The sequence below is a fragment of the Scyliorhinus torazame genome, chromosome 1, assembly GCF_047496885.1.
Source record: "Scyliorhinus torazame isolate Kashiwa2021f chromosome 1, sScyTor2.1, whole genome shotgun sequence".
NCBI lineage: Eukaryota > Metazoa > Chordata > Chondrichthyes > Carcharhiniformes > Scyliorhinidae > Scyliorhinus > Scyliorhinus torazame.
In genome coordinates this window covers 12,544,444-12,560,561 of record NC_092707.1, presented here as the reverse complement: position 1 = coordinate 12,560,561, position 16,118 = coordinate 12,544,444, and the positions used below count along the sequence as shown (strand labels likewise).

The window sequence follows — 16,118 nt, the reverse complement described above, 5'->3', positions numbered from 1 at the left end:
ATTTGACAAGTATACTCGTGCCCAGCTCTTCCACACCATATGATTACCCAGAGAGTGTGATACATGAGCATTCATTCAGCTTTTTAAGAGGCGATGGTGGGTTAGAAGCCTTGGGGGTTGATGCTGGAAGCTAAAGTGTAGGAACACATTTTCTGCAGTTACCTGCAGAGGCTGCGAGGGTTATATTCTCCTCGTTTTGTTGCGGAGTTAAGCAAAATCGAGTGGAGGGGATGGGTTTTGCTTTACATGTTCTGTAAATCTCTTGGCATCTGTAAAGTATCTTGAGAATTTACACCAGGCTTCATCGAATCAAAGTTTTTCTCGCATTGTCTCATCAACGATGGAAACTGCAGTTCCCTAGCCTCATTCCTAGGACGAGGGGCTTATTCGATGCAGAAAGGTTCAGCAGGTTGGGCCATAACTCATAGAATTTACAGTGCAGAAGGAGGCCATTCAGCCCATACTGCTCTTTCCAAGAGCAGTGGCTCTTGGAAAGAGCACCCTACTTAAGCCCATGCCTCCACCCTATCCCTGGAACCCAGTAACCCCACCTAACCTCTTGGACAATTTAGCACGGCCAATCCACCTAACCGGCACATCTTTGGACTGTGGGAGGAAACCAGAGCACCCGGAGGAAACCCACGCAGACACGGGGAGAATGTGCAGACTCCACACAGATGGTTAACCGAGGCCGGAATTGAACCCGGGACCCTGGAGCTACAGGGCAGCAGTGCTAACCACTGTGCCACCGTGTCACCCTGTTGGAGTTTAGAAGAATGAGAGGTGATCTTATTGAAACGTACAGGATTCTGAGGGGTGTCAGGAGGATGATTCCCCTTGTGGGAGAGACTGGAATCCGGGGGCACAGTTTAAGAGTAAATGGGCCTAGAGATGAGGAGAAATGTTTTCTCTCAGAGGTTCGTTAGTCTGTGGAATTCTCTTCTCTGGAGAGTTTTTCCAAAATCAGGGCTGTCCAGAATCCCATCCTTGCTCCTCGTCACTGCAGTAACCCAAGGGAATGAAGATGAAGATTTGAACAGGCACTGGAATGTGGCGACGAGGGGATTTTCGCAGTAACCTTGTTGCAGTGTTAATCTAAGCCTACTTTTGACACTAATAAAGATTATTATTATTGCAAACAGATTTATTCTAAATTCAAAATCAGAACGCCCAGTGCGGGTCTGGGACAGCATCTAAAGGGCTGGGCCACGAGTCCCGCTGGACAGGCCTCTCCGCCCGTTACCATGGGAACATACTGCACGAGTTCCATGGAGAGATCGATCAGTGATTTCCCCGTGGTCCTCGTGAGGGTTCTCACACCCGGCAATGGGGAGGTTTTCCCAGGAATGTCCTGTACCTAAAAAGCAGGACAAACCCAACGCAGCCAATTACCGGGTTCTATCAGTCTCCTCTCCACCATCAGCAAAGTGATGGAAGGTGTTGTTGATAATGCGATCAGGCGGCACTTACTCGGCAATAACCTGCTCGCGGACTCTCAGTTTGGGTTCCGCCAGGGTCACTCAGCTCCTGACCTCATTACAGCCTTGGCTCAAACATGGACAAAAGAGCTGAACCCAAAAGGTGAGAGAGACTCGTTGACATCAAGGCAGCATTTGACCGAGTGTGGCATCAAGGAGCCCCAGCTAAACTGAAGTTAGTGGGAATCAGGGGGAACGCTTTCTGCTGGGTGGAGTCATACCCGGCACAAAGGAAGATGGTTGTGGTGGTCGGAGGTCAGTCAGTCCTGGGACATCACTGCAGGATGACAGGACATGCAGAACACCCAGTGTGGGGCTGGGACATCACTGCTAAATCCAACCATCAATTATCATCCCTCCATCTTTAGATCAGGAGTGGGGATGTTCGTCGATGACTGCACAATGTTCAGCACCATTCACGACTCCTCAGATCTTAAGCAATTCGTGTACATATGCAGCAAATATCTGGACAATCGTCACGCTTGGGCTGTCAAGTAGAAATGCCCGCACTTCATGAGCGATTAAATAAAAGAACTGACATACACCTATCCTTGAAAAGGGATTAGCAAAAGCCCTGTTTTTACTTTCCTGCATTATGACAATGATGAGAGTTTTCAAATTTTGATATTGTTTGTTAGTGTGTGAATGAATCATCCCTATACTCAAAGCACAACAGCTTTTCTCAATCAGTTCTGTTCTTGTCCCATCTTTACCAGTTCAGCATCCAATCTCCAGACTTGCAAAGTCCCTCATTGCTTGTCGTGTTGGTCAGATAGAACAGAACCGCGTAACATTATCCAGTAGAACAGGATGTGTGGGTTGCAGATGAAAGACTCTTATGACAATTAAATAACTGGAGAAATTAGAATTTCATGGTCTGGAATGTCAAGTCTGGCTGGTTTTGGGAAATGTGCTGATGAATTTTTCTGCCCACACATTTGCGAGCTGGATTTCACTCCTCTGTTCAGATAGCTGTCAGCTGGATGGACGAAGGTAGGACGCACGGTGGCACAGTGGTTAGCACTGCTGCTTCACAGCGCCAGGGACCCAGGTTCAATTCCAGCTTCGGGTGACTGTCTGTGTGGAGTTTGCACTTTCTCCCCGTGTCTGCGTGGGTTTCCTCCGGGTGCTCCGGTTTCCTCCCACAGTCCAAAGACTTTACATGGGCAGGGTGAGTTATAGAGGGAGACGGGCCAAATGCAGGCAAGTGGGACTCGCTTAGTGATGGAAACTGGGCGGCATGGACAAGCTGGGCCGAAGGGCCTGTGTCCATGCTGTAAACATGTACGACTCTAAGGCGTACAGGTTAGGTAGATTGGCCATGATAAATTACCCCTCAGTGTCCAACGGTTTAGGTGGGGTTACGGGGATAGGGTGGAGGTCTGGGCTTAAGTAGGGCGCTCTTTCCGAGAGCTGGTGCAGGTACTGTTGCCGGGGGACCTGTAGTATTGTGTTCTCTGCCTGTGACTTAACTGCCTTTCCCTTGCATTTAATTTTTTTCCCAATTGAGGAGCAATTTAGCGTGGCCAATCCACCTACCCTGCATATTTTTGGGTTGTGGGGGCGAAACCCACGCAGGCACGGGGAGAATGTGTAAACTCCACACGGACAGTGACCCAGGCCGGGATCGAACCTGGGACCTCGGCGCCGTGAGGCAGCAGTGCTAGCCGCTGCGCCACCATGCCTCCCAGACTTTGCCTTTCACCAATGAATTTCTTTCTTAACTATTGGGAGCCTCCATGTCTTGAGCCACTCCCATCCTGAGACGTGAAAATAGCATCTCGGCTGATACTTGAGAACAGTATGAGGAAGTGCTGCATGGTCAGAGGTGCCGTCATTCTGGTGATCAATCAAGATCTCATCTGCTCTCTCAAGTGGGTGTAAAAAAATCCCATAACACCACTTTAAAGAAAGCAGGGGAGTTATACCCATTATCCTGGCCAATACTTTCTCAAAGAACAACAAAGAAATGTACAGCACAGGAACAGGGCCTTCGGTCCTCCAAGCCCGTGCCGACCATGCTGCCCGACTAAACTACAATTTTCTCCACTTCCTGGGTCCGTATCCCTCTATTTCCATCCTATTCATGTATTTGTCAAGATGCCCCTTAAATGTCACTATCGTCCCTGCTTCCACCACCTCCTCCGGTAGCGAGTTCCAGGCACCCACTACCCTCTGTGTAAAAAAACTTGCCTCGTACATCTCCTCTAAACCTTGCCCCTCACACCTTAAACCTATTCCCCCTAGTAATTGACCCCTCTACCCTGGGGAAAAGCCTCTGACTACCCACTCTGTCTATGCCCCTCATAATTTTGTAGACCTCTATCAGGTCGCCCCTCAACCTCCGTCGTTCCGGTGAGAACAAACCGAGTTTATTCAACCCCTCCTCATAGCTAATGTCCTCCATACCAGGCAACATTCTGGTAAATCTCTTCTGCACCTTCTCTAAAGCCTCCACATCCTTCTGGTAATGTGGCGACCAGAATTGAACACTATACTCCAAGTGTGGCCTAACTAAGGTTCTATACAGCTGCAACATGACTTGCCAATTCTTATACTCAATTCCCCGGCCGATGAAGGCAAGCATGCCGTATGCCTTCTTGACTACCTTCTCCACCTGTGTTGCCCCTTTCAGTGACCTGTGGACCTGTATTCCTAGATCTCTCTGACTGTCAAAACCACGAAAAGAAGCAGGTTACCTGGTCATGTGTCTGATTGTTGTTGGGGGATGCTGAACACAAATTGGCTGCTGTGTGTCCTGCATTACACCACTAACCACACTTGAAATGTAATCATTGGCTGCAAAACACTTTGGGATGTCCTGAGGTGGGAAAGGAACAATAGAAATTTGAGTTCTTTTTGTTTTGCTGCACTGATGATCCTCGGTATTCTCTCACATTGCTGAGTATACACAGTTCAACAATTCTTCCGGAAGAAAATAGATCAACAAAACACCATCCAGTACAGTAAAAATGGACGGAAAGGATATTTTATGATGCAGTATTAAATGACCAAAATAAAGGCACAAAGTTCTGCCACGCTCTCGTGGCAAGAGAATGGTGGAATGTTAATAATAATAATAATCTTTATTGTCACAAGTAGGCTTACATTAACACTGCAATGAGGTTACTGTGAAAATCTCCTAGTTGCCACATTCCGGCGCCTGTTCAGGTACACTGAGGGGGAATTCAGAATGTCCAATCCACCTAACAAGCCTGTCTTTCGGGACTTGTGGGAGGAAACCGGAGCACCCGGAGGAAACCCACGCAGACACGGGGAGAACGTGCAGACTCCGCACAGACAGTGACCCAAGCCGGGAATCAAACTTGGACCCTGCTGCTGTGATGCCATAGTGCTAACCACTATGCTATTGTGCTGCCCAATTTCTACTGTTGGTAATTGACTGCTCCTCCAGACATGTCAAACTGCCTGGGACGTCTCAACAAGCTTCCCTCAGACAATTGATTCCCCATCAGACTTCACTCGCTCCCAGTTTTGGAAGAATAAAATTGTCCGGGATGGCTCGGTTGCGGTGCACCTCTCACTGTGCTCCAAGCTCTCTGGACTGGGGGAGGGTGCGAGTTGGAGGACTTTCCGATTGCAGACACGGCAGGGGCAGGTGACTGGAGAGGTTAGCAGCACGTTAATGAGAGACTCAATCAGCATTAATTTAACGTGCACTGAATGAGTGAACGGTGGACCAGGCAGCGAATGCAGCCTGATAACTTACCATGTCACTTGTGATAATGCACAGAGGCTGAAAAGAATGAGCGATGTAAAAAGCTGCATATAAATCTTCTCAAGCTCGTGTCCAGCCACGTTTCTGTAGAACTACATCTTGTTTCACAGGCTTGATTTTCCCCACAAGCACTATCTGGAGTAATAATCCAAGAAACGTGAGTTCAATTCTTGTGGTAGTCACCACTGTTTGTATAATACGTATATGAGACGTAAGGCTCCTGTACTACAGGTACGGGGGTAGATCCCTGCCTGCTGGCTCCGCCCAGTAGGCGGAGTATAAATGTGTGTGCTCACCGCGCTGCAACTATTTTGGCAGCTGCTGCAGGAGGCAACACATCTCTGCTTAATAAAGCCTCGATTACTCTCTACTCTCGTCTCGTCGTAATTGATACTGCATCAATTCGCAGCAGAAACAGCCCTTTTATTTCTAAAGCACCTTTTCTGACCTCGAGATTTCCCAAAGATCTTTACAGTCAACGTAATACTTTCGAAGTGTCGTCATTGTTGTCAAGTAAGAAACACAGCAGCTAATTTGCACACAGCCAACTGCAGGGTGATAATGTCTGGATCATCTGTTTTTATGATGTTGGTTGAGGAATGAATATTGGCCAGGACACTGCTCTTCTCTGCAAAAATGCAGTGTGGTATTTTACATTCACCTGAGCTGGCAGACGGGGCCTTTGATTAATATCTCAATTTAAACAGGGTACCTCTAATAATAATAATCTTCATTAGTGTCACAAGTAGGCTTATATTAATACCGCAATGAAGTTACTGTGAAAAATCCCTAGTCGTCACACTCCAGTGCCTGTTGTACATGGAGGGAGAATTCAGAATGTCCAAGTTACCTAACACAGCACGTCTTTCGGGACTTGTGGGAGGAAACCGGAGCACCCGGAGGAAACCCACGCAGAGACAGAGCGAACGGGCAGACTCCACACAGACAGTGAGCCAAGCGGGAATCGAACCTGGGTCCCTGGCGCTGTGAAGCAACAGTGATAACCACTGTGCTACCGAGCCGCCCAGTGCAACACCCCCTCAGTAAAGGAGCTGCCTAAGTTTTGTACTCACGTCTCCTGGAGTGGGAATCCGCAGCCCTATGAGAATTCAGTTACAGCTACAATTAGCGCAGTTTCAAAATTTGAATTCAGTTATTTGGAAATTAAAAGCTGGCATTAATTTATGCCCAAGATACTGTCAGATTGTTACGATATTTTAAGAGATGACTTCTCAGCCTCCACTGACACAATATCGTTATAAGAGAGGGAGTGTGGGGACAGATTCCACAAACGGTCCCCCTCTCAATTGCCCTCCAGCAGAAGCTCCCCGAATGTGGGTTCCCCTCAGTGACAGAATCAGCCATTAGAAGCGAGACATATTCCCCGCGTGCGCCTGTACGGTTTCTCTCTCTGCTGTGATAGGTTACCTCTCCGTAGGTGATGGTGTTGTTGTAGGTCCTCATTTCAGGATAGACATTGTCTCTGTACCACCTGAAGCTCCGACAGTTCAGCCTCTTGCGCAGTGCCACGCGCTCCGAAACATCGCCAAAGTCAACCCCGGGATTCTGTCAACGGAAAATGGGAAGAATCATAGCTCCTACTGCACAGAAGAAGGTCACTCATCCCATTGCATCTGTATTGGCTCTGTCTAATTCAGCCCCACGTCTCAACATTTCCCCCATGACCCTGAAATTAATCCTCTCCAGGTAAGTATCTGATTGTCTTTTGAAAGTTCCTGTAGTTTCCGAAGGAAACCACTTTGTGTAATTGCTGCTGCTATCTCTGACTAAACTGTACTTTATAAATGGGATATAGTGATGCTCGTTTGTGAAATGTTTGTCTCTGTTTTGGCCATCGCGTGTAATTAATCTCTGAACGAACCTGTTGCAATGTCTCACATCATTGTGGAATAAATCTTTTCATACTCTGAGGCATCAGGAATTGATTTTCAATTGTGCTTTGTCCTCTGGGGTGACTTCAAATAAAAGGTAGCCTGTCGTAGGTCCGAAGTAAAACCTCTGGAATTACCACGTCTCGGGGTCAATTTCAACCCCTCTCACCTCACAGTGGCAGCCTAGGACTGAGAGAACACCATTCAACCCCTCAAATATGTTCCAACGTTCAGTTAGATCATGGCTGATCTGTAGCTTAACTCTATTTACCTACCTTAGTTCCGCAAACCGTCAGCCCCTCATCTAACAAAAATTTGTTTTTTAATAAACATTTCATTGAGGTATTTTTTGGTATTATAATAACAACACAATAAACATTGTACATGAAACTATAAACATAGTGCAAAAGCCGTCTCCCTCCCTTACAGGTCCCACCTTTATTAACCCCCTACTCTAAGCTAAACTAACCCCCCCCCCTTCTGCGGACGATTAATTTTCTGCGAAGGAGTCGACGAATGGTTGCCACCTCCGGGCGAACCCTAACAGTGACCCTCTCAGGGCAAACTTGATCTGCTCCAAACAGAGAAAGCTAGCCATGTCTGATAGCCAGGTCTCTGACTGCGGGGGCTTTGAGTCCCTCCAAGCTAATAGTATCCGTCTCAGGGCTACCGGGGAAGCAAAGGCCAGAACGTCTGCTTCTTTCTCCTCCTGGATTCCCGGGTCTTCCGACACCCTGAAAATCGCCACCCTTGTTTTTAACACCGTGGACATGACATCTGCAAACCCCTGCCAAAATCCCCTAAGCTTCGGAAATGTCCAGAACGTGTGGACATGGTTCGCTGGTCTTCCCGCACATTTTACACACCTGTCTTCCATCCCAAAGAATCTGCTCATCCGGGCCACTGTCATGTGAGCCCGATGAACGACTTTGAATTGTATCAGGCTGAGCCTGGCACATGTTGCGGACGCGTTGACTCTACTCAACGACTCCGCCCATAGACCATCCTCTATCTCTCCTCCCAGCTCCTCCTCCCACTTGCGCTTCAGCTCCTCGATCTGCGTCTCCTCTGACCTCATAAGTTCCTTGTAAATGTCAGAGACGCTCCCTTCTCCAACCCACCCTCTGGAAACTACCCTGTCCTGTATCCCCCTTGGTGGTAGGAGCGGGAAGGTTGACACATGTTTACGTAGGAAGTCCCGCACCTGCAGATACCTGAATTAATTTCCCCTCGCCAACCCAAATTTGTCCTCCAGCGTCCTCATACTCGGAAAGCTCCCCTCTATAAACATATCCCCCATCCTCTCAATCCCTCCTCTCCGCCATATCCGGAACCCCCCCATCCATACTTCCCAGGGCAAACCGGTGATTATTACAGATTGGGGACCAGACCGATGCTCCCTCTGCTCCCACATGTCTCCTCCATTGCCCCCAGACTCTCGGGGCCACCACCACCACGGGGCTGGTGGAGTACCGTGCCGGCGGGAACGGCAGAGGTGCAGTTACCAACGCCCCCAGACTGGTGCCCTTGCATGAAGACGCCTCCATACGTTCCCATGCCGACCCCTCCCCCACCACCCACTTCCTGATCATGGCTATATTCGCCGCCCAGCAATAGTTACTAAAATTTGGCAGCGCCAGCCCGCCCTCTCCCCGACTCCACTCAAGCATTACCTTCCTTACCCGCGGGGTCTTGCCTGCCCAAACAAAGACAGTGATCACTTTGTTGACCCGTTTAAACAAGGACCCCGGAATAAAGATGGGGAGACATTGAAACACGAACAGGAATGTCGGGAGAACCGTCATCTTCACTGTCTGCACCCTCCCAGCAGTGACAACGGGAGCGAGTCCCACCTCCTTCATTTGGTCTACTAGTCGGGCCAGATTTCATTTATGCAGCCGGTCCCATTCCCGCGCCACTTGGATGCCTAGGTACCTTAAGCTTCCCCCTACTAATCTAAACGGCAGCTCCCCCAATCGCCTCTCCTGTCCCCTCGCCTGGACCGCAAACATCTCACTTTTCCCCATATTTACACCCCCCCCCCCTTCTACCAGCTCCTTGTCCACCTTTGGGAAATTCAGCCCCCCCCAAGAAGTGCCTCATCCCCTCCGGCCCAGTAGGGGGTTCCGACCTAGACAGCCTACTGTAGAAATCCCTAAACGCCTATATTCACCCCTACTGAATCTCCAACCAGGTTCCCATCTCTGTCATTTACTTTCCCTCTCTCCCTGGCTGCCTCCCTCTTTCTAAGCTGCTGTGCAAGCATTCTGCTGGCCTTCTCTCCATACTCATAGATCGCCCCCCTCGCCTTTCTCAGCTGCTCCACCGCCCTCCCTGTGGTTAACAAGCCGAACTCCGCCTGTAGCCTCCGCAGTTCCCTTAAAAGTCCTGCCTCTGGTGTCTCCACATACCTTCTATCGATCTGTAGTATCTTCTTTACCAGTCGGTCTGTCTCTGCCCTGTCCACCTTCTCCCTATGGGCCCTTATCGAGATCAGCTCCCCTCTGACCACCGCCTTCAGTGTTTCCCAGACCACTCACTGCTGCTGAAATTTCCCCCGTGTCGTTGACCTGCAGGTAGTTCTGAATACATTTCCTCAGCCGCTCGCACACCCCTTCGTCAGCCAAAAGTCCCACATCTAACCTCCAGTGCGGGCGCTGGTTACTGTCTTTACTAACCTGCAGGTTAACCCAGTGCGGGGCATGGTCTGAGATTGTGATCGGCGAGTACCCCGTGTCCACCACCCCTGCCAGTAAGGCCCTGCTCAAAATAAAGAAATCAATCCGGGAGTACACTTCATGCACGTGAGAGTGGAAGGAGAACTCCTTCACCCTCGGCTGCTCAAATCTCCATGGATCCACCCCCCGCCCCCCCCCCCCCCCATGTGCTCCATGAATCCTTTTAGTTCCTTTGCCATTGCTGGCACCCTACCCGTTTTCGAGCCTGACCGGTCCAAGCCAGGGTCAATAACTGTGTTGAAAACCCCTCCCATGACCAACCTGTGCGAGTCCAGGTCCGGTATCTTCCCCAGCATCCTCTTTATAAACTCCACATCATCCCAATTTGGCGCAAACACATTTACTAATACCACCTGCACCCCCTTCAGTTTCCCACTGACCATAATGTACCGACCTCCCACGTCTGAGACTATTCTACCCGCCTCAAACACCACCCGCTTATTGATCAGGATCCCGACCCCTCTAGTCTTTGAATCCAGTCCCGAGTGAAAGATCTGACTGACCCAGCCTTTCCTCAATCTAATCTGGTCAGGTACTCTAAGGTGCGTCTCCTGCAACATTACCACGTCCGCCTTCAGTCCCCTAAGACGCACGAACACACGTGCCCTCTTGACCGGCCCATTTAACACTCGAACATTCCAGGTGATCAGCCTAGTTGGGGGGCTCATTGCCGCCCCCCCCCTTCGCCAATCAGCCATCCCCTTTTTTGGGCCCGCCTCCAGCCCATGCTCCGCGCCTCCACCGGCCCGCCCCCAGGCAGCCTCCGCCCCCAACCCCCTCTCTGTCCCTTAGCCCAAGTCCCTCCCTCGTCAGCAGAAGATTTTATCCCCTCCCCCCCCCCTCCAGTAACAACACTCTGTAACCCAACTCCTTTGATAAAGCGAACATATGCACCCCCCCCCCACTGCGCTTCCGTGAGCTATCCCACCCAGATAGCATGGTGGCCCCCATCCCTGGCGCCGGATAGTCTCCCACCTATTGTTCCCCCCCCCCCCCCCCCTGCTCATACAAACATACTCCAACATCAAACAATCCCCACATAATTTCCCAACAGAAAACACCAAAATCTAAACAAGCACACCTCCATCCCCCAACAGTGCAAATGAAAACCTTAACTCACTCAGCTCTGCCACTGGTCCCAAATCAATGCAAAAGGCATTACAAACAGCTTCCACAAAACGAAAAACAAGAAACTTTTTTTCAAAAGAACAGAGAAACAAAAAGAAAAAAAAACATGAACGTTGCAGCAAAGTTCAAAAGTTCTCAGTCCACCACCAGTCCTTTCCTTTTCGCGAAGTCCAGCGCGTCCTCAGGCCACTCGAAATAAAAGTGCTGTTCCTCGTACGTGACCCAGAGACGGGCCGGATACAACAGTCCAAACTTCATCTTTTTCTTAAAAAGAATCGACCTAATCTTCTGGGCTGGTTTAGCACAGGGCTAAAGAGCTGGCTTTTAAAGCAGACCAAGGCAGGGCAGCAGCACGGTTCAATTCCCGTACCAGCCTCCCCGAACAGGCGCCGGAATGTGGCGACTAGTGACTTTTCACAGTAACTTCATTTGAAGCCTACTTGGGACAATAAGTGATTTTCATTTCATTTTTCATTTTATTTCTCCTGGCCGCCTCCACACTCGGGTCTTGGTAAACCCGTAGGATACTGTTGTCCCACTTACATCTCCGTGTCTGCTTGGCCCACTGTAGAGTGCGCTCCTTATCCAAGTACCTGTGGAATTCACCACCATTGCCCTCGGGGGGGTCTCCCGTTCGCGGCTTCCTCGCCGGTGCTCTGTGAGCCCTGTCCACCTCCAAGGGTCGGGAGAATGCCCCATCCCCCAGCAGCTTCTCAAACATGTCTGCGATGTATGCCCCAGCGTCCGCTCCTTCGGACCCCTCCGGGAGCCCAACGATTCTCAAGTTCTGCCGGCGGGATCTATTTTCTAGGTCCTCCACCTTCTCCAGGAGCTTCTTCTGCTGGTCTCTCAGCATCCCCACCTCCAACTCCACCGCAGTTTGATGTTCCTCCTGCTCAGCCACTACCTTCTGGATCGCCTGATCTTGGACGTCCAATCTAAGCTCCCGCCGCTCAATTGACTCGTTTATCGGGTCCAAGCAGTCCCGTTTCTGCTGAGCAAAGCCTTCCTGAATAACTTGCATCAGCTGCTCCATTGACCGCTGGGTCGACAAACCAGAGGCCCGGTCCTCCGCCATGCTGTCTCCCGCTGCAGCTTCAGCCCAAGCCTTCTCTGTCTTTTTGTTTCTGCCTTTACGAGCACTTCTAGTCCTTCTCTCCATGCACCGATGTGGGAATTCAGTACACAATTGCCTCTGTCTTCAGTTTTACAGTTCAAATCCGGTAGAAAATCGGGGGAAAAGGTCCAAAAGTCCGACCCGAGCGGGAGCCACCAAATGTGTGACTTACTCCTTCATAGCCGCCACCAGAAGTCCTCATCTACCAAAAATCTATCGATCTTAGTTTTGAGATTTTCAATTGGCTCCCAGCCCCAGCAGCTCTTGTGGGGCACAGGGTTCAATGTTTACACGACCCTTTGTGTGCAGTAGGAGTCCATCCCAGGACGCCTGACTCTCATTTTCAGGTTCTGCCACCATGTTCTGAACTCTCTCCAACAGAGGTAACAGTTTCTCTCTGTCGACCTGATCAAGTCGCTCAATTTTCTTAAACACCTCAATTAGATCTTCCATACTCAAAGAAACGGTGTTCGGGGGAGATGGTTAATGCTTTGCTGGTCCCAAGACATCAGGATCTCACCATTCCCATCTGACCAAATTTCATTTTCAACGGACTTGACGTTGCTGGTGCTGCCACCCCATTTTAAGATGTGGAGATGTCGGCGTTGGACTGGGGTGAGCTCAGTAAGAAGTCTTACAACACCAGGTTAAAGTCCAACAGGTTTGTTTTGAATCACTAGCTTTCGGAGCGCTGCTCCTTCCTCAGGTGAGTGAAGAGGTGGGTCCCAGAAACACATATATAGACAAAGTCAAAGATGCAAGACAATACTTTGAATGCAAGTCTGTACAGGTAATTAAGCCTTTACAGGTCCCGACGGAGCAACTGGAGAGAGGGATAATCACAGGTTAAAGAGGTGTGAATTGTCTCAAGCCAGGACAGTTGGTACGATCTCGCAAGCCCATTTTTCGCAAGCCCAAGATTTCATGGACATACTTGTGCGACTCGGCCAACGTTGTCTACCTCATACGCTGCAAGAAAGGAAGCATGGTACATTGGCGAGACCATGCAGACGCTGCGACAACGGATGAACGGACATCGCGCGAAATCGCCAGGCAGGAATGTTCCCTTCCAGTCGGGGAACACTTCAGCAGTCGAGGGCATTCAGCCTCTGGTCTTCGGGTAAGCATTCTCCAAGGCGGCCTTCAGGACCCGCGACAACACAGAATCGCCGAGCAGAAACTTATAGCCAAGTTCCGCACACAGGAGAACGTCCTCAACCGGGACCTTGGATTCGTGTCGCATTACATTCATCCCCCACCATCTGGCCTGGGCTTGCAAAATCCTACCAACTGTCCTGGTTTGAGACACTTCACACCTCTTTAATCTGTGATTATCCCTCTCTCCAGTTGCTCCGTCTGGACCTGTAAAGACTTAATTACCTGCAAAGACTCACATTCAAAGTATTGTCTTGCATCTTTGACTTTGTCTATATATGTGTTTCTGGAACCCACCTCTTCATTCACCCGAGGAAGGAGCAGTGCTCCGAAAGCTAGTGATTCCAAACAAACCTGTTGGACGTTAACCTGGTCTTGTTCGACTTCTTACTGTGCTCACCGCATTTTGACTCACAGATTCGGGGGGGGTCAGGGTGATCCCTGAAAGCCCTATCACGGCGGGGGCCTGAGGAGTATAAATTACCAGCGGCCCGTGACCTCGGGAAAGAGTCACACTGATATCGATTTCTGGCACTGGAATCGGCAAGGCTTTTTTTCACTTCAATTCAACTATGGCTCAGTGGGTAGCGCTGTCACCACTGACATGTCACCATGGGTTCAAGTCCTGCTCCAGCGACCCAGTCCAGGCTGACACGGCCAGTGTAGCACTGAGGGAGCGCTGCTCTGTCAAAGTGACCATCCCTCAGCTAAGACTGCCTTCTCAGCGGATGCAAAAGATTACGTATTTCAAAGAAGAATTCTGGCCAATATATAGTCCTTAATTTAGTGCAAAGCCGTTATCTGGTCATTGTTTGTGGGAGCTTGCTGTGCACAGATTGGCTGCCACGTTTCTTAAATTGTAACATTTTATCACATCACATTCCGTCTCCATAAGCCCCTCAGTGACAATATTTGGAAAGTCAGGGAATGGATGCAATACACTTTTGGGTGTCCATCTTCTTTCTGTTGGAGAGGATGAAAAGGTCAACCTTTCTTTCATCAATTATCGAGGTGACGTTCAGTAGATTCTCCGGATATGATGCTCCTCCATCCCATGGACAAACATGCATCATTGAGTTATGTTGCACACAATGAACTGGAATGGAGTTTTCGGCCATTGGCCCCCGGGGCCTCGTCTCTCTGCACCATATATTAAATAATTGGGTGAAAATGATTTTTAAATGAAGACACCCAATGGTTGACTGATGTTTTATTATTCCTCCCTGTGTTCGACAAAGATCAAAGCAATGGGGGAGACTTCATGGGAGAACTTTGCAACAGGGAGAGGGTGAGGCACGGTAGCACTGGTTAGCACTGCTGCCTCACAGCTCCAGGGTCCCAGATTCAATTCCGGCCTCGGGTGACTGTGCGCAGTCTGCACGTTCTCCTCGTGTCTGCGTGGGTTTCCTCCGGGTGCTCCGGTTTCCTCCCACAGTCCAGGGACGTGCAGGCTAGGTGGATTGCCCCATAGTGTCCAAAAGGTTGGGTCAGGTTACTGAGGGTACGGGGATAGGGTGGAGGCGTGGGCTTAAGTAGGGTGCTCTTTCCAAGGGCCAGCGAAGACTTGATGGGCCGAATGGTCTCCTTCTGCCCTGTAAACTCTGTGATTCTATGAATGTGGAATGAGAAATCTGCCAACCTCCCTGATATGCTGCCTCACTCCGCTGAGGTTCAATGCCAGCGACCCCCTCCTCCTCCTCTCTCCGCACCCACCCCCCCAATTTCAATGCACATCTCCATGTTTCAGACAATTCAGGTACCACTCGGTTGCCAATGCTGATTGGACGTATTCCTGGAACATTTATCACATGATTGCACCTGCTCCACGCCTCCCATTATGAACAAAAGAGACAATGTCGGAAAATCTCAGCAGGTCTGGCAGCATCTGTAGGGAGAGAAAAGAGCTAACCTTTCGAGTCCGATGACTCTTTGTCAAAGCTACAGGCAGAGAAAGTGGGAAATATTTATACTGTGGTGTGAGAATGAAAGATGAGTCATAGCCACAGAAACCCAGGGAAACCGGGTGCTAATGGCCACAGAAACCAAGGGGAAAGAGTGCTAATGGCAGTCCCCAGAGAGAACATAAGGTGCGAAAGGCCAAACAGCAGAGAAACTAACATCAGAGGATGAACTGCAGATGTGGAGGGAAGGGGGAAGCAAAGACGAGAAAGGTTACGGAAAGGTGGATAAGATTGGAGGGGGGAGCTAAATATATATTAAGAAAGAAAGAAATGGTAAAAGACAGTTAAAATGAAATGGGATGGAAACAAATGGGTCGAGGTGGGGTAGAGCTGATCTGAAGTTGTTGAATTCGATGTTGAGACCGGAAGGCTTTAGCGTGCCTAACCGGAAGATGAGATGTTGTTCCTCCAGTTTGCGTTGAGCTTCACTGGAACATTGCAGCAGGCCAAGAACAGACATGTGGGCCTGGGAGCAGGGTCTTGTGTTAAAATGGCAAGCAGCGGGAAGGTCAGGGTCCTGAATGCGCACAGACCGAAGATGCTCAGCAAAGCGATCACCCAGTCTGCGTTTGGTCTCTCCGATATGGAGGAGACCACATTGGGAGCAGCGAATGCAATAGACCACTATTAGTTGCTCGATATCTCCACCCTCCCAGTGCTCCAGCCTCTCTATGCTGGAAAACGGACTCCTTGTTACTCAATTGGATGATTTCCCAACTCCCAGTTAAACAGTTGTCCTTCAATATTTAAGTAACTGATAAAGAATATTAATAACACAGACCCCCAAACTCCACCACCAAACTACCCCTCCTGAACCTCACACCCTGAAATTACGCCGCTCCTCAAATACGCCACTCCCTCCACCCATCCATCCTTCCAAACACCCCCCCCTCCCTCCTCAGAATAATGG

The 16,118-nt window shown here is 49.7% G+C and overlaps 1 protein-coding gene across 5 annotated transcripts in view; it reads right to left on the bottom strand.

Annotated features, from left to right (window-relative positions):
- Positions 1–16,118, bottom strand: part of galnt9 (polypeptide N-acetylgalactosaminyltransferase 9) — a 499,594-nt gene that overhangs the window by 142,658 nt on the left and 340,818 nt on the right. For all 5 annotated transcript variants that reach the window (XM_072467774.1, XM_072467622.1, XM_072467537.1 and 2 more), the window contains exon 8: positions 6,646–6,783. In XM_072467774.1, coding sequence (XP_072323875.1) covers positions 6,646–6,783 — 138 coding nt within the window. The remainder of the gene's footprint in view (positions 1–6,645; positions 6,784–16,118) is intronic.